Source organism: Oncorhynchus gorbuscha, linkage group LG22 (assembly GCF_021184085.1).
Source record: "Oncorhynchus gorbuscha isolate QuinsamMale2020 ecotype Even-year linkage group LG22, OgorEven_v1.0, whole genome shotgun sequence".
Lineage (NCBI taxonomy): Eukaryota > Metazoa > Chordata > Actinopteri > Salmoniformes > Salmonidae > Oncorhynchus > Oncorhynchus gorbuscha.
The window spans coordinates 18017359-18044418 of NC_060194.1; the positions used below are offsets into that span (position 1 = coordinate 18017359).

Consider the following 27060-nt stretch of genomic DNA (forward strand, 5'->3'; position numbering starts at 1 on the left):
AAAATGTGGAACTAATCAACATGCACATCTCTTCACTCAGAATATGAGGATAGTTTTGAAAAAAACAGGCACTGGCCACCAACAGCATAAGCAGTGAATGTCTAACTAGTCACTGAGCATTCTAAAACCGTACTTACAGTGAACATCACAATAACCATGGCACTGGTGCCAACCATAAACAAGAGGGGAAAAAACAGCACGCACTTTCTCTTCAGATACGGTTTAACAAATGTCATTTTTGGCAATATTACAAAGCATTTGGGTCATGAAATTAAATGTGCAAACGGTCAAATTATGAAGGAACCTCTCTAAGATCCAGCTCAGTGAAGATTGCTATATATTCCCAAGAAATGTATAACTTTTTCTTTAATTCATAAAAATGACAGTATATTCAAAATGTGCATAATAAAAAAGGGAAGATTTGTCAACATCTTTATAGCTGACTTCATAACCCTGTTCCCAACGACGTTTAAGAGACTTGAAAATGGATAAAAACAATAAAAAGGTGCTATTTACCAAAATATGTTCATGATAAAATCATGCAAAACAATGTATGGATCATTTCCTTTTTTCACAATTACATTTTGTTTCTCATGATTTTCAGCATTTAAAAAAATATTTTCTGTATGAAAGCAGAGCTTATTCAACGCTGCAATTGTACTTACGGTATAAGATAGACTGTAATATTCATTGTTAAACATTAACAGTAAGAAAAGTGAAAAAAAAATGCAGGTAATAAAATGTTTTCAGTTAATGTTCATCTATTACTAGACACTTAAATAACACATTCTGCAACATAGGTCAAATTAGCACTTCATAAAAATAAAATAAAAAACAATCATTCGAGCCATGCTCTTGATAATATATGTATTTTTAAAATCGATACACTGGGTATATTAAATAAAGTACTGAAATAAAATGAAAATAACTTTTTCCCCGCATATATTCGGTCCAGAAAGTGTTCAGGAAGTCAGGTAGGGGCGTGGTTGGGTAAGTTACATCAGGGGAGAGCCAATGGGGGGGGGGGTTGTTGTTCATCTCTTCCTGCGGCAGGTGCGTTTGTGGTCGGCGTGCCAGTGCTCCTGTTGACACTTGATGGAGCAGTAGGAGGTGTTCCAGCAGCAGTGGTACATGGCTTCCTCCTCACAGTTATAACACTGGAGGATAAACACACAGTCAGAACTGACATGGCTTCCTCCTCACAGTTATAACACTGGAGGACAAACACACATTCAGAACTGACATGGCTTCCTCCTCACAGTTATAACACTGGAGGACAAACACACAGTCAGAACTGACATGGCTTCCTCCTCACAGTTATAACACTGGAGGATAAACACACAGTCAGAACTGACATGGCTTCCTCCTCAGTTATAACACTGGAGGATAAACACACAGTCAGAACTGACATGGCTTCCTCCTCACAGTTCTAACACTGGAGGATAAACACACACAGAACTGACATGGCTTCCTCAGAAACACTGGAGGACATGGCTGGAGGATACACACATCCTCCTCCTCACAGTTATAACACTGGAGGACACACACAGTCAGAACTGACATGGCTTCCTCCTCACAGTTATAACACTGGAGGACAAACACACAGTCAGAACTGACATGGCTTCCTCCTCACAGTTATAACACTGGAGGATAAACACACAGTCAGAACTGACATGGCTTCCTCCTCACAGTTATAACACTGGAGGATAAACACACAGTCAGAACTGACATGGCTTCCTCCTCACAGTTATAACACTGGAGGATAAACACACAGTCAGAACTGACATGGCTTCCTCCTCACAGTTCTAACACTGGAGGATAAACACACAGTCAGAACTGACATGGCTTCCTCCTCACAGTTATAACACTGGAGGATAAACACACAGTCAGAACTGACATGGCTTCCTCCTCACAGTTATAACACTGGAGGATAAACACACAGTCAGAACTGACATGGCTTCCTCCTCACAGTTATAACACTGGAGGATAAACACACAGTCAGAACTGACATGGCTTCCTCCTCACAGTTATAACACTGGAGGACAAACACACAGTCAGAACTGACATGGCTTCCTCCTCACAGTTATAACACTGGAGGACAAACACACAGTCAGAACTGACATGGCTTCCTCCTCACAGTTATAACACTGGAGGATAAACACACAGTCAGAACTGACATGGCTTCCTCCTCACAGTTATAACACTGGAGGATAAACACACAGTCAGAACTGACATGGCTTCCTCCTCACAGTTATAACACTGGAGGATAAACACACAGTCAGAACTGACATGGCTTCCTCCTCACAGTTATAACACTGGAGGATAAACACACAGTCAGAACTGACATGGCTTCCTCCTCACAGTTATAACACAGGAGGACACACACAGTCAGAACTGACATGGCTTCCTCCTCACAGTTATAACACTGGAGGACAAACACACAGTCAGAACTGACATGGCTTCCTCCTCACAGTTATAACACTGGAGGATAAACACAGTCAGAACTGACATGGCTTCCTCCTCACAGTTATAACACTGGAGGATAAACACAGTCAGAACTGACATGGCTTCCTCCTCACAGTTATAACACTGGAGGATAAACACACAGTCAGAACTGACATGGCTTCCTCCTCACAGTTATAACACTGGAGGACAAACACACAGTCAGAACTGACATGGCTTCCTCCTCACAGTTATAACACTGGAGGATAAACACACAGTCAGAACTGACATGGCTTCCTCCTCACAGTTATAACACTGGAGGATAAACACACAGTCAGAACTGACATGGCTTCCTCCTCACAGTTATAACACTGGAGGACAAACACACAGTCAGAACTGACATGGCTTCCTCCTCACAGTTATAACACTGGAGGACAAACACACAGTCAGAACTGACATGGCTTCCTCCTCACAGTTATAACACTGGAGGACAAACACACAGTCAGAACTGACATGGCTTCCTCCTCACAGTTATAACACTGGAGGACACACACAGTCAGAACTGACATGGCTTCCTCCTCACAGTTATAACACTGGAGGACAAACACACAGTCAGAACTGACATGGCTTCCTCCTCACAGTTATAACACTGGAGGATAAACACACAGTCAGAACTGACATGGCTTCCTCCTCACAGTTATAACACTGGAGGATAAACACACAGTCAGAACTGACATGGATCCTCTTTAGTCTTGAATTCTTTCGTACATTACTGTGATGTAATTTGTGAATACCACTTTAACAAATAACTAATTTGCTGTTAAGTCACTGTCATATTCAATTGATACTTTATATTGACTATGTCTAGTACTGCTCTAATTATGTATTGGCCTTTTGGTTATGGAGTTAAAAATCCCAAAAGGTCAAAGATGTGCTTAGCTACCACTGTAGGTAGTGGGGGTGTGGGACAAATCCATTTAAAAAACAATGAATGAACTGTGCGTGTCCAAATATTTTTGGGGATTTAGCCCCTCAGGTCTCAACAGACTGAGCTGTGTGTGGTAGAGAAAACAAGGGAAAGAGAAGGCTCTCACTCACCCACTGCTTCTTCTTGGTGGTGGAGATGAGCTGCTTGTGCTGGGCCACCATCTTCTTCACCTCCTCCACCAGCTCCTCCTTACACTTCTCCTTCACCGTCTTACACTTTCTCTCCATCTCAGCCTGGCCCCCCGACACTGCCTTGCTCACCGCCTGCCTCTTCTCGTCCTCCATCTCAGAACGCAGCTGGAGACACACCACAGAAAATGAGCCTCAACTTGGATACCTGTGGTATACTTGTGTGTTAGCGTGTTTCCTTTTCTTTAAGAATAATTCAATAAAAGCTTTTCTCAGTGTCCTACTGTTCTATGTCCTACTCAGTCTAAATCCCCCATTCCCTCACCTTCTCCAGGGCCTCTCGAACCATGCGCTCTGTCTCCCTCTGGTTGTCGGCCTTCATCATGTCCTTGACATCGTTGAAGATCTTGGTGTACTTCTCGTGGCACATGTTCTGGCAGGCTCCGTCAGAGGTGGTCTGGGTGCTGCGGTGTAGGCTGCGTGGCAAGGTGGCTGAGGCCTTCTTGGTCTGCGTGGAGACAGACAGCTTCTCTGGCTGATGGGGAGTCGTCACAGGGATCTCCTGGCTGCTGCTCACAGCCTCCATCTCAGGCTCCGGGTCCTGGGGGAAGAGAGGTCAGAGATGGAGAGAGAATCAAGCAAACAAACAAAGAAACAGACACACGCATACATCTCCCTACACACACACACACACACACACACACACACACACACACACACACACACACACACACACACACACACACACACACACACACACACACACACACACACACACACACACACACACACACACACACACACACACAAATCAAGCCCTAAAACACTTCAAATGAAACACACAGACACATACCATGGTAACACACTGGCTAAGGTGACCGTACAACAGTAGTGTTGGGATACTTACAGTGGCTTCCTCTTTGGGCTCAGGAGCTTGACTGCGACGGCTCTTCTTTGCTTTAGGCTCCTGCCTGTCTGGCTGACGGTCTCGGTCTGCCTGTCTGTCTGCTTTCGGCTGGGGAGAAAAACATATTGGATTACAAGTAGTGCAGTATCAGAGATGTCTGACATCATTGAAATTCCTCCTAATTTATTACAGGACCTGTAATATTAAATTAGCTACTAAAAACACACCAGAGCAGCTTTTAGTGAGCTTATTTTCAACATGCAAATAAAAAATACCTATGTATGTATGTGAGAGAGTGTGTGTGTGAGGCTATTGCATGCATACGTACATGTTTGACCTGATCGTTGTTGTTGCTGGTGGAGGAGATTGAGTACTCTGCCTCCTCCGGCCTCTCTGTCAGCCTCTCTTCTCCGCCTCCTCTCCTCTCCTCCAGCCTCTCCACCGCCTTGGTTTTCCAGAAGCGGCCCTCCCTCTGAAAGCATTGGGACAGCTCTAGCTCATCACAGGCCTTCTTCCAGCTCGCGCTGCGCTTCACCTGCAGCTGCTGCACCGACACCTTGATGTCCTGGATGTTGTCTGCAGGGATCCACGCTCTGGGGACAAGGAGGAGGGGGAGGAAGAGGGACAACCGTCAGAGCAGCCAGGGAATCTCTCAAAGCTCCATAGCCAGGGGAAATTATATTGCATGGATAGCAAGATGCCTTGCTCTGGCCAAACGCTACGCCATGCCCACGGACATTAGTTTCTTCTCCGCAGAGTCTGGATCTGAGTACCTCCCGACCCTTCACCGAATGTGAACACATTCAGGGCCGTCTGATTGGTACAGAAACCGATGAGTTGGGCCACAGCCAGAACATTCTTTGGAAATTGCGCTTTGATACTCTGACTTTGTTTGGTACAACACCCCTCGTCACCACAAAACAACTTCAGCGACGACAGTATCAGACAGAGGAGCAGAAGAATTCCGTTTGAGCCGTCAGCCTAGAAATGATAGAGTACAGACAAGAAATTCTGGGTGTTCGAAAGTTTAAAATGATCCACTATGATATATCCGCCGCTCTGCGTGTCAATACAGTTGGCCCTCAGATCCAGAGACTCTCGTGTCCTAGTGATAAGGCTGTTGCATAAGTAGCGGCACGATAACTATGCCCTGTCTATCAGCACGAGTGTGATGGCTGACCTCTGGTGGGAGATGAGTTCTAGCACCTTATAGTGCACTCCTTTTGATGAACGTTTTGGTTGAAAGTAGTGAGCTACACAGGGAATACAGTGCCACTTGGGACGCAGCCTCTGTATCAGTGTGATGGCTTACCTCTGGTGCTGGTGGCCAAAGAAGCGGACGTCCACCTGATTGTCCTCTCTCTGCAGGACCTTGGCCGGCCAGTAGCCAAAGCCCTTCATCTTAGCCCACACAACCTCATGATTAGGAGTCTGCGACAACAAGCACGACCCCAGATCAGCACAGGGCAAACGACACCAGATAATACACACATACAATTCATTCAACTTCATTTGTCCCCTTATGGCAATTCTATTGGGGCAATAACGTTTCAGACATAGCCCTAACATTTCGGCCAATATTACATTGAGTTGATATCTTGATCATTTCAACAATCAACGCCCCAGGAGCATTGAAGGCAAGACCGCTTGATACTCACACAGGGGTAGCAGAACCAGTTGACGGGCCGAGCGTTGGACAGGAAGAAGCAGTTCTTACACAGCATCAACTCGTTCAGCTGGAGAGAGAGCGAGACGTGGAGCGAATGATGAAGAGACACGGAGAACAGCTGCCCTGCCACTCACAACACAACCACCTAGAATACTACAATACAAATCTGTCACATTTAGTTCAGAAAAGAAAAGAGGGAAAAAAACTGTTTACCTCATGGCATGTGTCACTGTAGAGCAACCGCGCTATTTCAGCCTGGTCACTATGAACTGCAACAAAAACGGGTTTCGTTAACGTTGGGAAAATAACATTGAAGTACATTGTAAGGATTTTGTTCCATTGAACATGCCACCACAAATGCATTGTAACTACATAGAGAGACATGATCCTCCACAATTTTTGGTAGACAATCAATAACAGTTCAGACTTCGTGCTTCCTTCAAATTACATATCTGCCACAACTATACGGTCTTATTTTCTAAGCTGCAATTAATAATAGTAGGAAGGAAATCTGACAGCAAAACTTGCTCTTCACAGATGTTTCCCACAGGAAACCTTATTCCCTATATAGTGCACGACTGTAGAGCAGAGCTCTATGGTCCTTGGTCAAACGTAGTGCAGTATAAAGGGAATAGGATGCCATTTAGGACACAACCCATAATAACAGCATGGTTGTGAACGACACACACACCCCCCCACCTCCAAACAAGATGGCAGTGTTGTGCACGATCAGCTGGGCATCTGCCTTGAACTCGTCGAAGCTCTTGTATTTCCCCTCGGTTAGGTTCTGCAACACATAGACAGTGATACAGAGACAGAGAGAACACAAAGAAGACTATTCATTCACACTGGGTAGGGCAGCAGAGAGGGGGTTGTGTGGTGCAGTTGCAGTACCATAAGAGACCAGAGGAGGGCAGTGCACCACAGACCCAGAGACCGAGACCCAAACCAGGGAGGCGCTGTGCTGTTTTCCAGCCTATCCAGAGGCCTATTCAGCACCAAACAGAAGAAAACCAACTGGAACAGGGAGGGACTAAGCTGAACGTTTTGCTACAGTGTGCACTAATGAATACTACCCTGAGACAGTGGCGGGGAGCGCTGTGCTGTTTCCCAGCCAATTTGGCAGGCAGGGCTTGGCTGGCGGGAACTACCAGTGATCACGGTGCAGAGGAGACCTCACTGACGCCCTGCCCTCGCTGTGACGAGGCAATCTGAAAGCCTCAGCTACACAATCACAGCTTTATACTGGGGCTACATCTGACGTGCCCTTACACAGACCCTCACCAAACAACATGGACTAAAGCCCAAATAGCATCCTATTCCCTATACATATGAAATAGGGTGCCATTTGGGACAGAAAAAAAGTGAAATCCTGTGTTCAGCAGTGTATTGCGGGGAGTTACCTCCTGAATGTTGGAGACGTCCAGCGTGGTATGGATGAGCCTTCTGTACATCGGGTGTTGAGTGTCTTTGCCTTTCTTGTTCAGGTCCACGGCCTACAGTGCCAGGAGAGAAATAATATGATTTATGGGCGAAAAGGAGGAGGGGAGCTGGGATTAACCCTAGCCATTGTGGTGGGACATTTTACTAGCCTTGATTTAAAGTAGAGTAAAACATGGCAGAGCTCTGATTCAATACAGTGTAGCGTTCCAAATGGCACCCTCGGAGCCCTATAGGAGGGCTGGTCAAAAGTAGTGCACTATATAGGGAATAGGGCGCCATTTGGGATGCAATCAGTGCCACAGCCTGGTCCTGCATCCCTACCCTGAACATAAAACTAACTGCAACACTCACCCTCTCTTTCATTCGCTGAATGATAAAACGCAGGTATCTGCACATCTCCTGCTTGTTCAGGTTCTTCTTTTTACTACCCTAGAGAGAGAGAAAGTGAATGACTGTAACCCATCCAGCTCTCTATTCAAACCACGTGTAGCTAGCAGTAAATTGGAACTGATGAGAGCTAACAGAGTATATAATATGTTATTTTGTCACATACACCGGATAGGTTCAGTTAAATGTGTTGTTTTACAGGTTCTGCCATAGTAGAACGGCACCACTTGAGCAAACTAGGGTTAAGTGCTTTGCTCAAGGGCACAGACAGATTTTTCCCCATGTCGGCTCAGGTATTCGAACTAGGGTTGCACATTTTGGGGAATATTCAGGTGGAAACTTTCCGTGGGAATTAACAGGAATATATGGGAATTAATGGAAATAAATGCAAATTAATATGAATACCATTTAAATGTAGATGTTTTTTGCATTGGCTATATTTACCATAGCATATGGAGACAAACAAACCTTTCACGTTATAAGTAGACATAATTGCAAATGATTCAATCCTTCCAATAGAAAAAAATATATAATAATTTGAACTTTAATGAAATGAGTTGACTCTTCACATGGGATGATTTCACCAAAAAACAAAAGAAAGGGAATATTGAATGATCCCCAATGATCCATCGCATCTCCCAAACTGTTTTCAACATACATCTGTAAAAGGATAGTCGAGAAACTAAAGTATTAGTTGTCTTCCATTCAGGCTTCCACGTCTTCTCACTGGTCCTCCTCAATGTCCACGTCTTGAACATCAGACTCTGAGGCCTCATCTTCACTGTCACTTTCCAACCTTGTTGAGGATGGCTCGTTGTCAGGCTCAAAAAGCCAGGGAATTTGCCCGGATGGCCACCAACTTTTCAACCCTTTTATTGGTCAGCCTGTTGCGTGCTTTGGTGTGTGTTCCCAAACAAGGACCAGTTGCGCTCTGAGGCGGCTGATGTTGGAGGATGATGGAGGCAACAGGGGAAAGAGCCTCAGGTCCACAAAGTCCCTTCCACCAGGTGGCTGATCAGATATGTTGGCACGACTTCCATATTGCATCTCCATCCTAAAGCCCTTGCTTGGAATTGTACAGACTCCCAAGAACCTTGCCCTCATCCAGGCCAAGGATGCTGAGACACAGTTGTGATGACACCATAGGCCTTGTTGATCTCTGGACAGACAGGATGGTCTTGCCAGCATACTTGGGGTCCAACATGCACGCTGCGGCGTGTATGGGCTTCAAGTCTTCACTCATTTTGATGTATTTCAGAGCATGCAGTTTCCTCTGCTTGGAGCAACAGTGAAGTGGGCAGGGCAGTACAGATTGCTTCTCTTACATCTGCAGGAAGAGTCTGAACATCAGACAGGATGGCATTATCTCCCTCAATGGCTATTGGTTTCAGGAGTGTCAGGCTGCTTACCACTCTCTTCCAAAATACATAATTTAGGAGGATCCTCTTGATGGGGCTGTCCAAATCGGCAGACTGTGAAATGGCAATTTCTTGGAGAGGCTCCTTCCCCTCCAGGAGACTGTCAAATATGATGACAACACCACTCCAATGGGTGTTGCTGGGCAGCTTCAATGTGGTGGTGCTCTTGTTCTTCCCACTTTGCTTGGTGAGGTAGATTGCTGCTATAACTTGATGACCCTTCACGTACCTAACCATTTCTTTGTGTCTCTTGTAGAGTGTATCCATTGTTTTCAGTGCCATGATGTCCTTGAGGAGCAGAGTCAATGCATTATCAGCACAGCCAATGGGTGTGATGTGAGGATAGGACTCCTCCACTTTAGACCAAGCAGCCTTCATGTTCGCTGCATTATCGGTCACCAGTGCAAATACCTTCTGTGGTCCAAGGTCATTTATGACTGCCTTCAGCTCATCTGCATTGTAGAGACTGGTGTGTCTGTTGTCCCTTGTGTCTGCTGTGCTCTTGTAGAATACTGGTTGAGGGGTGGAGATGATGTAGTTAATTATTCCTTGCCTACGAACTTTCGACCACCCATCAGAGATGATTGCAATACAGTCTACTTTCTTTATGATTTCCTTGACCTTCACTTGAACTCTGTTGAACTCTGCATCCAGCAAATTAGTAGATAAAGCATGTCTGGTTGGAGGGGTGTATGCTGGCCGAAGAACAGAAATCTCTTCCAATACACATTGCCTGTGAGTATCAGAGGTGAACCAGTTGCATACACAGCTCGAGCAAGACATTCATCAGCATTTCTCTGACTACGTTCCTCCATTGAGTCAAAAGAAAACTTCTGATTCCAGGAGGACCATGAGCTGTTGTTATCGATAAGGTGTCTGGTTCAGCATTTTAATATCAAATAGAAGTAGAGGGACTGGTTGTTGTTGGTTGTTGTGAGTGCTGAGGGAACTTTATGCACTTGGCCAGATGATTCTGCATCTTTGTTGCTTTCTTCACATATGATTTGGCACAGTATTTGCAAATGTACACAGCTTTTCCTTCTACATTGGCTGCAGTGAAATGTCTCCGCACATCAGATAGTGCCTGTGGCATTTTCCTGTAAAGATTATAAATAAATGAGTAAAAAAACAATACAATTCCATGTACAGATAAATAGTTAAGCAGTTGGATTAAACAACTCTTTTGTAAGATTAAAAAAAAAAAATGAAACATGTATGGAAACAGGTGAATTAACACTCCTCCGTTAGTAGGCTCAAGTAAGCTAAAACCCACATGGTAGCAAAAACTAACTTGCAGACAGTTATAGATGATTTAAAACACACTTTGCTGTAGGCTACTATTTACTAGTTAACAAAAAGGCATGCATGTCATATAAAATGCATTCACCCCACCCAGTATTTTAATCAAAACTTACCAGAAAGCATGTAGTCCTTGGCTCAGACAGTGAGGTAGTGTGGGCTCAATAGCATCTCATCAGTGTGCAAGATCTTAAGAATCAGCTGCACATGTGACGGAAGAGTGGTGCATGCAGACGGTTGCAATTCCATTGAATTTGGGATAGTTTAACCAAAATATGCCACAAGACCTAGAATTGACTTATTTGTATCCCACAAAAAATGGTTCAAGCTAACTTTTTTGATGAATTTCCAGGAAAATTCAGAAAATGTACCGTTAAGTTTCCGACCCTTTGCAACCATAATTCGAACTAGCAGCCTTTAGGTTACTGGCCCAACGCTCTAACCGCTAGGCTACCTTCCGCCTATAGGAGTACCTACCCTGCACACCACACACTGCCAGTGGGATCCACTGTCCCGGGGCTTGTACTCATCAGACAGACATTTTAGGTGATAGACACGGAAGCAGTTGTCGCACACAAGCACGTCTCCGGGCAGGTGGCACTCGAAGCAGTACCAGTCGTGGCTCTCCGCCTCCCATTCCTGAAACAGACGGAGCACAATGGTCGGTGCCCCCCCCTCCGCACCGACCTGACGGCTAGACTACACCCCCAGCCAGGGGGCCACTCTTGGCCCCACCACACCAGCTGCTCCACAACACACACCTGTGCTGGGGCTTAACAAAGGCACATCACTGGAACTTTTCAGTTCTATTATCTACAAAAAATGTATGTTATATATCCATGTCTCCTTTGAAAAGTGGTCTTCTGACCTCAATGGGACTTCCTGAATAAATACAAGTTAAATAAAACATGAATTCACATGTTTTTACAGGTAGCCTATACAAACATTACAACAGTTATTGAATGTTTATTTAGTTAGTGAATTCTGACTGACCTCCTCTGGCGGCTCCTTCTCCGTCTGCAATTAAACACCCCCATCATTGATTAATTAACTAACAAATAAAGTGTGTGTGTGTGTGTGTGTGTGTGTGTGTGTGTGTGTGTGTGTGTGTGTGTGTGTGTGTGTGTGTGTGTGTGTGTGTGTGTGTGTGTGTGTGTGTGTGTGTGTGTGTGTGTGTGTGTGTGTGTGTGTGTGTGTGTGTGTGCACAGTGGATTGTGTACCATAACACCTGTGCAAGCCAATGTTTCAAAGCACAATCTTTGGATAAATCTCATTGGAAGGAAGGCCTAAGACTAATGTGTGACCATCGCTGAAACATTGGCTTACTAGAAGGCTAGAGGAAGTGTATGTCCCAAATGGCACCCTATATTCTCTATATAATGCCCTGGTCAAAAGTAGTGCATTATGAAGGGCATAGGCTGCCATTTGGGATGCAGACAAAGTTGATATAAAATCTAGATGTGGTTGTGCATGCATGAAAGGCTGATGGAAGCTAGGGAAGGGTGGGGCAAATTCCTGCCAACCTGAACCTGCTGCTCAAACCTTTATGATTTAACCTAATGATCTTCTATAGTATTTCAGGTTTCACTAAGGGGCACAGAGCCAGAAACTACCTGCCTGCCTGGGATTCAAACCAACAACCATGGTAGTCACACTCCTCCTCCACACAGTCTGGAGTGGAAGTCAACAAGGACTGTATTATATTGCAACATGTCAAAAACTAGTCTACACCTCCTCACAAAACCATTTCTTTCAGATGTAGGAAGCCAGAAAACCCTTTCCTTCAGATTAAGGAAGCCACAGGACAAACTAACCTACTACACCCCATCATTGCAGAATCCAACGCCATCTAGGCTCTGCTCAGTTGCACATGGCTCTGTTTAAACCTAGTGAGCTGGAGAGCACTCCATCACAGGTGAGCAGAGAGGAGGAGCAAACTAACACACAGTCATAAAAAGTCAAAAGGATAAAGGAAAGAGGACAGACCGACAGTCGGTAAACAGTGCCACTCCCAGCCTAGTGGGCTATGAGAGCCCTCCACAAGTTCCTCCATCTCTTCCTGTCCTGGGCCTGGTTTCCCAAAAGCAACTTCAAAGGCTAAGTTCATTGTTAGAACCATCGTAGGAGCATCGTTAAATCTCAGATCTGTTTCCCAAAACCATTATTATTACCGGTGCACTTCAAAACGCTCGTAATCTAACACCTGACCAATCCTGGCTTTTTGCCGTTCCTTTATACCAAGAAGATGTCCGTGGTTCTCCGTCTCTCAGTGAACTTCAGAATAAAGTTCACAACAAAGTTGCCAATGTCTTTGCAATTGATACAAACAAGCGGCGTATAAAAATATGCTTCAAATGAAAACAGAGATGACTGCATTAAAATATAGACAGTAAGCAATAGGCCTATTTCAATCATATTGAAATACATTTCATGTTCAACCATTTGAGTTCTATTTTGCTACTTGTAGGCTACTGTCTAATTTGTCTATATATATATATTTCATGATGTTTAGCCTAAAATGAGTCATTTAGTTTATTTTTATTTGGTAAACATTAGAATAAGCTGCCTCAATATTTGCAGCCGTAGGTGGTAATAGCCCAGCTCTCTAGGAGCTGATCAGTCATCAGTATTGTGAAAAAAATATAAATGTAAAGCAAAGATTTTAATGGAGAAAGCTGATCCGAAAGCAGCGCTCGCTTTCTTTCGATCCTATTGCTATCGACACATTCTGCAAAGACGCACTCAATTCTCTCTGCGTGGTTTTGGGAAACGCATGTTACATTTTCGGCCATTGTAGAAAAGATGCATCGTTAAAATACTCGTAAGCCTAAGTAACATTGCTATTGGGAAACTGGGCCCAGGGCTATTTTAGACATTTCTTTCCAGGCGAGACCTAGTCTGTTGGTAGTGTTCAGCTCTGTTTCAACAGATCTCCTTCTCTGCGCCTGGCCCAGTCATACTGTACAGTCAAGTGTAGAAAGGTACTTCACTGTCCACTCTGTGTCCCTGCCCTATTGTATTCTGAATGAAACGGTCGTTGTGACTTCAAAAAAGGGTGAGGCCTCTGGGGAAGAACTGTCTGTGTCCGATGAAGCTTTCTACCTCACCTGGAGTGTTAAATATCACCATCACAATGGCATGATTTTCCAGTGTGGTGATGGTTATTTCAGAGATCAAGTGAAGGACATCCAACATCCCCATTTAAGAAAAAAAAGGCTGTTGACCATCTACTATAATATAAGGGAGAGGTAACATACAGTACAAGTCAACAGTTTGGACACACCTACTCAAGGACTTTTCATTATTACTATTTTCTAGACATCAAAACTATGAAATAACACATATGGAATCCTGTAGTAACCAAAAAAGTGTTAAACAAATCTAAATATATTTTAGATTCTTCAAAGTAGCCACCCTTTGCCTTGATGACAGCTTTGCCCACTCTTGGCATTCTCTCAACCAGCTTCATGAGGCACTCACCTGGAATGCATTTCAATTAACAGGTGTGTCTTGTTAGAAGTTAATTTGTGGAATTTCTTTCTTTCTTAAACACATTTGAGCCTATCAGTTGTGCTGTGACAAGGTAGGGGTGGGGGTACAGAAGATAGCCCTATTTGGTAAAAGACCAAGTCCATATTATGGCAAGAACAGCTCAAATAAGCAAAAAGAAATGACAGTCCATCATTACTGTCAGATATGAAGGTCAATAAATCTGGAAAATGTCAAGAACTTTCAGTTTCTTCAAGTGCAGTCACAAAAACCATCAGGCGCTATGATGAAACTGGCTCTCATGAGGACCGCCACAGGAAAGGCAGACCCAGAGTTACCTCTGCTGCAGAGGATAAGTTCATTAGAGTTACGAGCCTCAGAAATTGCAGCCCAAATAAATGCTTTACAGAGTTCAAGTAACAGACACATCTCAACATCAACTGTTCAGAGAAGACTTCATGAATCAGGCCTTCATGTTTGAATTGCTGAAAAGACACCACTACTTAAGGACACCAATAAGAAGAAGAGACTTGCTTGTGCCAAGAAACACAAGCAATGGACATTAGTCTGGTGGAAATATGTCCTTTGGTCTTATGAGTCCAAATTTGAGATTTTTGGTTCCAACCGCCGTGTCTTTGTGAGACACAGAGTAGGTGAACAGATTATCTCTGCGTGTGTGGTTCCCATCGTGAAGCATGGAGGAGGTGGTGTGATGGTGCTTTGTCACTGTTGTTGATTTATTTAGAATTCAAGGCACACTTAACCAGCATGGCTTCCACAGCATTCTGCAGCGATATGCCATCCCATCTGGTTTGTTTTTCAACAGGACAATGACCCAACATACCTCCAGGCTGTGTAAGGGCTATTTGACCTAGAAGGAGAGTGATGGAGTGTTGCATCAGATGACCTGGCCTCCACAATCACCCGACCTCAACCCAATTGAGATGGGTTGGGATGAGTTGGACCACAGAGTGAAGGAAAAGCAGCCAACAAGTGCTCAGCATATGTGGGAACTCTGTTGGAAAAACATTCCAGGTGAAGCTGGTTGAGAGAATGCCAAGAGTGTGAAATGCTGTCCTCAAGGTAAAGGGTGGCTACTTTGAAGTATGTCAAATATATTTTGATTTGTTTAACACTTTTTTGGTCACTACATAATTCCATACGTGTTATGTGGGTGCCATTTGGGACACAGGCATAGTATAGACAACTAGATGACATCACACACCACCACACCCCCCTGTTCATCAAACCAAATGCATGCCGGAAACACAGAGATCATAACAGTAACACACAGAGGAACGTAGCTACACATCCCCCCTGAGGAGTTACTACTACTACTACTACTGCAAAACTACATCTACTACTCATGTACTCATCATATATGCTTGCTACAAACCTGCGACTATGTTGGCATTGCTTGTTATGTCACTCAAAAGACATTGCTTTGAAATGTACTACTATATTTCCGAAACTATTTTTCAGAGATGTATTTATCTGTAGATTTATTTGAAGTACTGTATGTGTCAAACAAAGCCATGGAAAATATACAGCTTTCACTTTATTTAACCCTGGCAATGAATTCGATTTTTTCATGTAGCTATTTTTAAAGCAACGTTACATGTGTAGATAAGTAGTGAGCAAATATTTAAAGGAAGTCACTTTGATCCATTCCACAAGAAATTGGGCCACCGAGAGACAGCGCTACAATGGGCTTTCTGGAAGATTTTCACATGGAATATCAGCATCTTCTCTGGTGTTAAAACTACTGAGTGTGACATAAAATTGTCTAACCATTAAAAATTAAAAGAGAAAAAGTATTTTTAAAACAGTTAAACTATTTCCATGAGTCCATTATCTTCATATTCTATTAGAGTATGCTGCTCTGTAAAAAGATTCCATAAAATCCAATATTGCGCTGCAAGTGGCCGAAGTGATTTGTCCGCGAGATGATGTTAGTAAAATAAATTAGAGCGATAAAAGCAGAGCAAATCAAACCAATTTTTTTTTTTAAACAACGATGCACCCTTACCTTGCTTCCGTCGGCATTGGGCTCCTGTGTGATTGCAAGTGACCCAGAAAGCAATGTTTAAAGTCCTGCTGCTACAGTCAATTGAGCTCTCTTGGGCTGCTTGTGTTAACGCTGCCAAACTCTGATATTTTTTTCACTAATTGGTATTTTGACCTGATGTGAAAAGATCTGACGTGATTGGTCAAAAGATCAATTGGTGGGGAAAGAAATACAAGAATTGGGCAGCCTGTATAAACACAGCCTAAGAGCAGTGCTAGTGTTGACTGAACTGTGTGGGTTCAGTTTGTTTGGTGTATAGCAGAGCTACAGTACAAAAGGAATGTGTGCATGGCCATACCTATGACTAACAAGTCAGCTTCACATACAGTAAACATTTGAGAAAGATCAGCATGACTTGAATCACCAGGTCATTATAGTCAATGCTGAATTCAGTGCTATAGTTCATAGAATCTCTGAATGACTGATATATAACTAACATGCTGACTACACTGGCCACGCGCCATCCACACAAGACGCGATCAAGACACGCAGGTTAAAATATCAAAGCCAACTGTGAACCAACGATATCAATTTGGGGGCATGTCGAAACACATAAAACATTCATGGACATTAAGCTAGCTTGCTATTGCTAGCTAATTTGTCCTGGGAGATGAGCATGGGGTTTTACCTGAAATGTATGTATTCATTGTTGCTGGATTTTTGTAGAATACAAATTCGTATGTTTCTCTACTCAGACGATTAATCCACAGATAAAAAAGGGAAAACAAGTTTGTTTTTAGTTAATTATCTTTAATTCATCTCTCCTCATTTGTCTTTCAAGCATCCACGTGGGCTTGTATCTTTCTGATATCCAATAAGAATAGGACTTGTGGAGTGTCTAAAACATAACCAAGTTCTATTTTAGCGCTTAGCTACCGCAGACACTCGTTCACATGAGCGGTGGGGGTGAAATGACTGAATAACATCTATTTGTACATTTATTTTGCAACGTGGCCAGTGAGGTTTGCATGTTAGTTGTCTACCATAGCAGATATACACACACAAGACACTCCATACAAATAAAAAAGATGTAAACATTTAATGAAGGTTTCCTCTGAACCATAGGAGGTGTTGATCAGGAAATCCACCCGTCATACGGGGTTTGTATTATCACTTCAGGGTAAAATCCCTCTCTTACCTGCTCGTCTCCAGGCAGCCAGTAGCCCTCCTGTTCGATGCCAGCCTTGGAGCCCTTACAGCCCACAGTGAGAGTCTCTACGACCAGGCCATCCTTCACTGCCAGACTCAGCTGCCTGGCTGTCTCCTTTGGGTGCATGCCAAACACACGGCTCAGGTACCTGCACAGACACAGCACACCAACATCACTGTCTCGGCCTGCCTGTGTTCTCTAACAACTCAACTCAACCAAGGGGAAATGCATACACCTCCAGCCAAATATGCAATTCACAAGGGAAATGAGCGAGAACAGAACAGAAGCAGCTCTAGACAAGAGTGCCCACTGCATTGCCAAGGAAGGCATTGCGTTTCCAATTTAAAATCTTCAAGTAGGGCCTGGCCTATCCCCCAGAAGAATATTGCTACCTGCATTAGAAATGCATCATCACAGTGAAGCCCAGTACATGCTCAAATCACATAGAATAGTTAGACATATACTACCACCAATGACTGTGCATTTTGGTCAGACAATCATTCGTGTTCTGCACAGAGATGGAACCTTTTCACATCTAGGTCCTAATGTAAAGAGATAATAACACAATTTCCTCACTCTCATTCCCGTATGCCTTTGTTCTCATATTAAACTGTATTTTCATGGACTCCCACTGTCACCACCTCATACATTCAAATACAAAATGTCTAGTTTTAAAGACATTAAGACAGTTCAACAGTGCCTGCCATTGAATTTCATCGCTTTATCTCCATGACAACAGCCACTCTGTGGCATTCATCATGACAGTGGCCAACTCCCAGGGCTCTCTGCCTGAGGATTACATTTAGCCATATTCCTATTCCCATTAACATGAAAAAAATGACTGATCAGCCATGGATTTCGCCGGGAATGAATTTAGACTACTAGACTGTGAGAATATCACATAACGATCATGCCTAATAAACTTTGATAGCACCTAACTCTTACAGGCTGACTACACCGACTTGCGTCGCAAAATAAATTTAGACATGCATGTTATTCAATTACCCACACTGCTTGCACGCGCCAACGAGCGCCTGCGTTGCCAAGGGCTAAAATAGAAGTCAGTTCTATTTCTGACGCAGATCACACTGCAAGTCCTGCCTCTCCCATCTCCTCATTGGTTTATAAAAGCAGGTACCCATGTGCCATCTCCTCATTGGTTATACCCACGTGGGTGACTGAAAGACAAAATAGGTCGGTGGCGGTAATGCACCTAATTTATGAAAGTTGCCAGTCGCAATATAAAGTCAAAAGAAGAAAAAGCCTGGAAGGAGGAGAGATGACTAGAAACGATTCGGTTGACCATTTTATGTATGGATTTATTGGCGGAGTAGAGGACCTTGTGCATTTCAGGTAAAATAACTCAATGTTTATATCCCAGGTCAAATTAGCTAGCAACAGCAAGTTAGCTAAATAGGACAAATTAGCTAGCAAGTTCAAGCTAGCTAGCTAAATTGCCATAAATGTTTAACGCTTTTCGACCTGTCTCCAAATTAATATAATTGGTTCAGAGTTTGTTTTGATATTATAACCTGCGTGTCGTGATCGCTTTTAGTGTGGGGGGACAAAATAAATGTATGCACAATGGTGCACGCACACAGACGGTTTGGGTTCCGTGTTAGGGTCTAAATCTAATTATATATTCATCAACGTCCAATTCTACAATATAGGTTGGTTGAATTAATTTATGGTCTCAGGGTTCAAAATTCAGAGCTGCCCGACGGCCTGGCAACATCTGCCAAGCTCACCGGGCCAGTATATCTAGCTTTCATATGGCCCGCTAAGGCCATTACATTTTCAAATTCCAAAACAGAACATGTCTATTTGTAATTAATCACAATCTTCCCAACGTCTGACACTTCACACTTGTTATCAACCAGCATTCGGTTCCCAAGCGGTGGCAAGAATGCCAAAGCCTTCCCCCTCCGTCTCATGTGACTCCCATCTCAGTACAGCCTGGATACTCGAGTCAGACCCACAGAGTTGAACTTCGGCCATGTCACGTGTCACGGCCATTTGAGTGCATAAACGATAGGCTTATAGTCACTGTCAAATTCACACAATTGCACTGTATTTATAAACACTGTAAAAATCACATGATTTTATTAGGCTAGTGGCAGTGGGACTTTTTTAGGACATTAAACTAGCAACAAGATCATATTTAGAGTCTGATCCACAGTGCATTCAGAAAGTATTCAGACTTTTTACACTTTGTTACATTAGAGCCTTATTCTAAAATGGATTCAATTGTTTTACATTTACATTTTACATTTAAGTCATTTAGCAGACGCTCTTATCCAGAGCGACTTACAAATTGGTGCATTCACCTTATGACATCCAGTGGAACAACCACTTTACAATAGTGCATCTAAATATTTTAAGGGGGGAGGGGGTGAGAAGGATTACTTTATCCTATCCTAGGTATTCAAAGAGGTGGGGTTTCAGGTGTCTCCGGAAGGTGGTGATTGACACCGCTGTCCTGGCGTCGTGAGGGATTTTCAAATTGAAATTGTTCATTTCCCTCATCAATTTACACACAATACTTTATAATGACAAAGCAAAAACATGTTTTTTTTTAGAAATGTTTAGAAATTTATATATTTTTTAACTGAAATATCACATTTACATAAGAATTTACAAACTCTTCTTGGCTATGTCGCTACAAGCCTGGCACATCTATATTTGGGGAGATTCTCCCATTCTTCTCTGCAGATCCTCTCAAGCTCTGTCAGGTTGAATGGGGAGCGTTACTGCACAGCTATTTTCAGGTCTCTTCAGTTGTTCGATCAGGTTCCAGTCCGGGCTGTGGCTGGGCCACTCAAAGACATTCAGAGACGTGTCCCGAAGCCACAGCTGTGTTGCCTTGGCTGTGTGCTTAGGGTTGTTGTCTCGTTGGAAGGTGAATCTTCACCCCAGTCTGAGGTCATGAGTTCTCATCAAGGATCTCTCTGTACTTTGCTCCGTTCATCTTTGCCTCGATCCTGACTAGTGTCCCAGTCCCTGCCGCTGAAAAACATTCCCACAGCATGATGCTGCCACAACCATGATTCACCGTAGGGATGGTGCCAGGTTTCCTTGGCATTCAAGACAAAAAGTTCAATCTTGGTTTCATCAGACCAGAGAAGCTTGTTTATCAAGGTCTGAGAGTCCTTTAGGTAACTTTTGGCAAACTCCAAGTGAGCTGTCATGTGCCTTTTACTGAGGTGTGACTTCCGTCTGGCAACTCTACCATAAAAGTCTGATTGGGGGAGTGCTACGGAGATGGTTGTTCTTCTGGAAAGGTTCTCCCATCTCCACAGAGGAACTCTACAGCTCTTTCAGAGTGACCATCGGGTTCTTGGTCATTTCCCTTACCAAGGCCCTTCTTCCCCGATTGCTCAGTTTGGCCAGGCGGACAGCTATAGGAAGAGTCTTGGTGGTTCCAAACTTATTCCATTTAAGAATGATGGAGACCACGTGTTCTTGGGAACCCTCAATGCTGCAGAATTTGTTTGGTACCCTTCGCTAGATCTGTGCCTCGACACAATCCTCTCTTAACTCTACGGACAATTCTTTCACCTTCTTGCTTGGTTTTTGCTCAGACATGCACTGTCAACTGTGGAACCTTAAATAGACAGGTGTGTGCCTTTCCAAATCATCAATTGAATCTACCACAGGTGGACTGTAGAAACATCTCAAGGATGATAAATGAAAACAGCATGCACCCGAGCTCAATTTCAAGTCTCATAGCAAAGGGTCTGAATACTTATGTAAATAAAGTATCTGTTTTTTATAATACATTTGCAAACATTTCTAACAACCTGTTTTCGTTTTGTCTTTATGGGGTTTGTGTGTTGATTGATGAGGAAAATGTTTTATTAATTCATGTTAAAATAAGGCTGTAACGTAACAAAAAGGGAAGGGGTCTGAATACTTCCGAATGCACCGTAGCTAATGATTAGCCCATTGGGGTAAACAATGCAGGCTACACTGCTGAAGCATGGGGTTGCTAATCTGCATCAGGCTACAGGTGATAATGCTAATTGCTAAAATACCACACCTGCCTGCAATATGGACCATGTACTGGCCCTAAATATATTACTTTTCACCAATATGTTATTGGGCTGATTTCTGGTGGGGAATATAACATTGTAAACGGTTTCATATGTTAAGGCTATGTCATCATTGAGGGGATGGTTTTAATTTTGTTTTCCAAATAATCGGTTTAAATATCAGATTGTATGGTTGGCTATAGGCTGTAAGGTGTTTGCCCAGACTGCAAATGAAACATGAAATCACCCATGATTAAAATTCTGTATGCATAGCTTGCGTTCCTGTTATCGGTGTGCCACTGGCAAATGTATCTGAATGTCAAGCACTGTAGTCTAAATGTCAATAAGCTAAATAAATTCCATGTCAAGTATTGAACCATGAAACCATCATAATTTCAGCTATTGATCAAGTATGACCCTGAGAGCGGGGTGGGTAAGACCATCCATCATCCACCAAACTCGATACGTATTCAAAGTGAATAGGCTATGCATGGAAGGTGTATCACAATTGTAAACAACTAGAGACACCTCGTCGTTCTGGCTCCAAAACGGCAAGGTGTCTCCACAAATGCTTAGGCCTACTCTTTTGTCGTTTGTGATGTCTCCATTTTCCATACGTATTGGAACAGAACTAGTATGACTGCAGCACTTACTTTGAGATCCTGTCCATGTTGGCAATTTGTTTCTGGTTGCGTATGACCTCAATGGCGGCCCACACGTACTGAACCACTTTAGGGTCCGCCTGCCTCTTCTTCACCACGCGCGACATGATCTCTTTATTCATGACACCTGCAAGGGATGGGAGAAAGGTTTCAAAACATTAGGCTACATCTTTAAACACTGCGGAATCTCATCAAGGAGCACCATCAATAGAGAGCAGGGGCAGACTACACATTCAGCCTATCCTGGTGGAACAATCCTGATTGCTATGTTCACCATTCCATTTCACATCAACAGAATGGTGAACGCAGTGATCAGGATGATTCCATCAGGCTACCTCCAGCCATCTTCCTAGCTAAAACCGCCAGGATAAAGGATTCATCCAGGATAAGAAACAACAAGAATTTGCAGGTTCCAAAGCCCTTCAGGACAAGGATTGGTCAACCCAATCAAGACAACAAAAACTGCCTATTCTCATTTCAGAAGGTCCGGACCTCAGACATGTGCTTTGACTGGCCTAATAGATGTCCAATGTCCATGATGACACAACACAGCTCCAATGATCATGCAAGTGTCACAGGTGGCTTCCTATATGCTTCCTATGGCCTAGCCTAATTCTATTGGCCTTATATATATATATTTCCTTAAACTGCAATGTATCAGGAATCAGCATTTAGGGACCTGTAGTAGAAATGACCTACATATAGGCTATTCAGTGGGAGAAGAAAAGCATCATCCTGAAAAAAAAACTGTTATTACAAAGACACAATGAAAGTTGTGCAACTTCCCGACACTGCCATAGAACAAATCAAATCAGAGGAAATACAATATTACTCCAGAGAAAATAAAAGGAACAGTAGCAGTTTGCCTTCTTTCAACTAAAGAGCAGAGTGTTATTAATCCCAATTTGAGAAATTGTTTTATCACAGCATGCTTCATCAATAATTTAAGATGAAGACACATGAAGGAACCTGCAACTTAGAATCCGTCAAATAGTCTGATTCAAGTGCTGTTTTCCTATCGTACTTTAGAGGGAGAAACAAGAAAAAACAACAGGAAGACACCCTAAAACAGTTAATCAATTACGTTTGCTAAAAAGCTTAATGGATGTGGGTAAAAATGACTGTCTAAACCTCTCTGTGGAACATCTAGGCAGGATGGACCTGCTACTAAAGCTGCTCGTGTTGCATTAAAGTGCTGTGGAGGAGGTGTGTGTCATTGCCAAAGATCATGTGTGTTTTTGCATGCAGCATTTTCATGAAGAGGTCCTGCATCGATTCCCGTCTGCAGCCATCCGTAGCACTTGCTTTCTTGGTAATTTTGTCAAGCTTTTTTTAAGTCCTCCTTTCAAGCACACAATGGCACATAGCTCACTACACTCGCCATGCCACTGCTGTAGAACATGCAAAGCATTTTGTCACAGACATTAAAAGATCTCGCTAAGCTTCCTTAAAAAGTATTGTCTGAATTGGTATTTTTTTGTAGACAGTGTGGGAGTCCTCCTTCCAGTTCAGTTTGTTTTACAACCAAGTACATATACTATTACACCCAAGTACTTGTAAGAGTCCCCAGTACCAATCTCTTCACCATTAATAAAAACAGGATTAAAAACATCTTTATTTTTCCTCAAATCTACCACTAGCTCATTGGTCTTCAGTTTATTCAGGTCCTGGTAATTGGCTTCCCACCATGTCACAAAGGACTCAGTTGTATCTATGTGACGAGCATCGCCTCCTCTCATGACACAGCTTACTATAGCTTTCAGAGAATTTCTATCAAACAGAGTTTCAAATCCAATTTCACGCATTTCTCTTCTTAATAAGCCTCCATGAAACGTAAAATGTCACTTCAGAAAATGGGGGTTGTCACTAGTTACCACAGCCACAAAGTCATAATTATGGCTAAACCACACCTATTTAAAAAATGTATCTTCTTGAAATCTCATTTTAAACCTAACCCTCATCTTAACCCTAACCACACTGCTAACTGTATGCCTAACCATATATTAAGACCAAAAAGATATAGGCCATCCAATTTAGATTTGTGGCTGTGGTAACCATAAAGCTGATATTACAACCTCACCATATGTAACCTTAATTTAACTAGGCAAGCAAGGATGTGATGCAGCCTGGATTCGAACCAGGGACTGCAGGTACACCTCTTGCACTGAGATGCAGTGCCTTAGACGGCTGCGCCACTCGCTGCGCCATTATGTACCTTTTTGGTCCAGACTTCACACACAGAATGCAAATCCATAAATACTTTTGTTCAACTCTAACATTTAAAGAACAAAGGCCAAATTATGAGCATGGTTTACTAACCATTCACAACACTTTACTAAATACATAAGCCTATAGTAGCCTACCAACAAACATCCTGGGATTTTACCAACTCATTGGGTCAGACACAGGAGGAAATAGCCTACACATCAGGTACTTCAATTGGTCATAGTCAGAATACAAAACATGTGATATTGAAATGTGAGCCACATTTCACAGATTTAGGCAGCTCACATCCAGTCCTTACAATACCATGGTATCTTGTATGTGAAGCCTATCGAGTTTACTCTGATATATAGAGCAACAAACACTTAGGCCATATACATTTTATCAAATGTTAACAGGTAAGGCAAGCGAGCAAATATAAATAAAACAATTCAAGAGTAGAGATTCTTGTTAGCAACCTTAATTCAACACCTAACGACCTAATCAAGAGATATTAGCATCTTGGGGAGACTAAAAGAGGCATGGTTCAGCTATAATCTGACAGGAAGTTGTGTATCTCTCTTTACAGGAAGCTTGAGGACAACATTTTTAGTTTAATGTGATGAGTGATGAGGACCATCTGTTAAACATTTCATTACATTTGTATGGCCTTAGTAAGACAGTAAAAATAACCTGAGGGTTGAAAGACTGTAAATCATGCATCTTCCACTGCCTGACATGCAGCCTGCTGAGCTGTAAGAGACGGTGAAGAATTGCTGAGAGGAGTAGAGGTGACAGTGAGCAATATCCCATGCTATGCCAATCAGAGTAGGCGTTAATGAGTGCCAACTGTGCCATAGCACTGCTCTGTGCTCAACACCACATCCACTGGCACCTTACACAGGAAAGTAACAGCAGGGGACGGCAGGTAGTCGAGCGTTGGGCCAGTAACCAAAGGTTGCAAGATCGAATCCCCAAGCAGACAAGGTAAAAATCTGTCTTTCTGCCCCTGAACAAGGCAGTTAACCCACTGTTCCTAGGCCATAATTGTAAATAAGAATTTGTCCTTAACTGACTTGCCTAGTTAAATACAGATCACAGCTGCTACACACCTGTCACAGGGCGACTGACACTACATGGCTCCAATACAACAGAGGTGGAGGAACTACACTCCCCCATTCTATTATACAAGGTGTCCAGGAGCACAAAAAAGAAAGAGCTTTTAATCATATATGAGATAAGTCTAGTTATTGGCATCTGGATGAATAAAGTTGATCAAATGTATGCAACATTTGTTTTCTTCCTACAGGTCCAGCTGCTCCTCTGTTTTCACTCTTCCAACACAACCAGTGCACAACAGAGGAGGATGACATAAAATATACCATCTGAATTTAACCACTGTTGTATATAGGCTATCTATATTATTGGTACGGGCAACCGGTCAAACAGCCGGTCAAAATCACCATGAATAATAGTAGCTATGGGAGACATAAATCCTGAAGAAGTCCTGCGGCTGTGCTAAAGTTGAAGTAATAGTTAAAACTAAGTCAAGAAATACTATTTTGAAAATATAAAAACAAGACAGCTACTTGGACCGCTCTCATCTCCTTCGCTGGACCGGAATATGGGTTCGGCTGACCATACCAGGCAACTTTTCACACCATCATCATGATGATGAACGGCACGTGTGCATAAAGCAGTTGTTGGGTGTAAGATAGGCCTGCTATGTGTAGTACCTAGCTAATTAGTTGGCTAAATTCATTGCAATCACTTATCACATCGACTATTATTACAGCTAACCATTTAACTAAATGGGGGAAAAGCGAATAATTGTTACATTCAAATTGCATAATGTTGAAGAGCAAGCAAACATTTTGTTACCTAGCTAAAGCGTTAGCTAGTTAGATTGGCCAGCTAACAAGCTAATTGGACACGTTAATACACCTTGTCGTCACTGTGTTTTAATTTTGTCTGGCCAACTATTGACACATGGTTAGTGGGAGAGCAGGTAATTGTGTCTTCTTCCCTAGACCATCCAAATTGTCTGATTTCTGGATGAAGTATTCAACACAGTCCGTGGATATTTCAACAAAAGCAGCCAAGGCCACAAGAGAAAACGGAGCTCCTGTCAGCTTAATATTAGGTAGCTAGTTGGTACTAACAGGAAGCTAGCTAACGTTTGGATAGGATAATCTCCGTGGCGTGGGCCAAATACAGCTTGTCAAAACGTTAGTTAGCTACCTAGGTCAAATACTTCAATATGCATGGCTAGATGTAAACTACTAAAGCTATCAACCTAAACATGGTTCGACAAAACATAGTAAATTAAGCTAAGGTAACTAGCCAGCGCATTAACTAGCCGAATCGGCAAAGCAGTTCTGTACTAGCAAACGTTAGCTGTCAAACATGATTAATAGCCGCGTAGCTGGGCAAATCAAATACAATATCGTTTTTTGACAGTGGCAAAGAAACTATAGTAGCTACCAAAACATGCATGGAAGATCTTTTTTTTTTCGAAGGCGCCATGTTCATAAAATAACTAACTAGCCGTAATGTTTTCATTGAAGTAATACATGTTTCATAAAATAAATGTCGAACTTACCTTTACTACAGTATTACTAATATATGTGTCTGTATAACTCCGTGAAGGATTCAATGTAAAATACCTTACATTTGTATTTCCGGGATAGTTTAGACTGTCTGAATTATGGTTTATGTCCAGCTGGCCACAGCACAGGATTGGGGAGGTAAACAGCGCCAACATTGCAGGACAGGT

At 42.8% G+C, this 27060-nt stretch overlaps 1 protein-coding gene across 6 annotated transcripts; it reads right to left on the reverse strand.

Annotated features, from left to right (window-relative positions):
* Positions 1–1022: 1022 nt before the first annotated feature.
* On the reverse strand, positions 1023–27060 carry LOC124009214 (zinc finger MYND domain-containing protein 11-like). 6 transcript variants are annotated; one of them, XM_046320777.1, is made up of 17 exons: positions 26956–27060; positions 22074–22209; positions 17378–17537; positions 16201–16224; positions 11675–11698; positions 11159–11320; positions 7929–8006; positions 7538–7630; positions 6834–6921; positions 6348–6403; positions 6124–6201; positions 5778–5896; positions 4794–5058; positions 4466–4573; positions 3884–4159; positions 3541–3726; positions 1023–1157 (listed from the first exon to the last, which is right to left on the reverse strand). In XM_046320777.1, exons 2-17 carry the CDS (start codon positions 22202–22204, stop codon positions 1035–1037), a joined length of 1971 nt encoding a protein of 656 aa, XP_046176733.1. In that variant the 5' UTR covers positions 22205–22209; positions 26956–27060; the 3' UTR covers positions 1023–1034. The 6 variants fall into 6 exon arrangements, with proteins under 6 accessions (XP_046176733.1, XP_046176732.1, XP_046176734.1 ...); XM_046320776.1 differs by having other exon boundaries at positions 26887–27042; XM_046320780.1 differs by lacking the exon at positions 1023–1157 and adding an exon at positions 2613–3147 and having other exon boundaries at positions 26887–27042.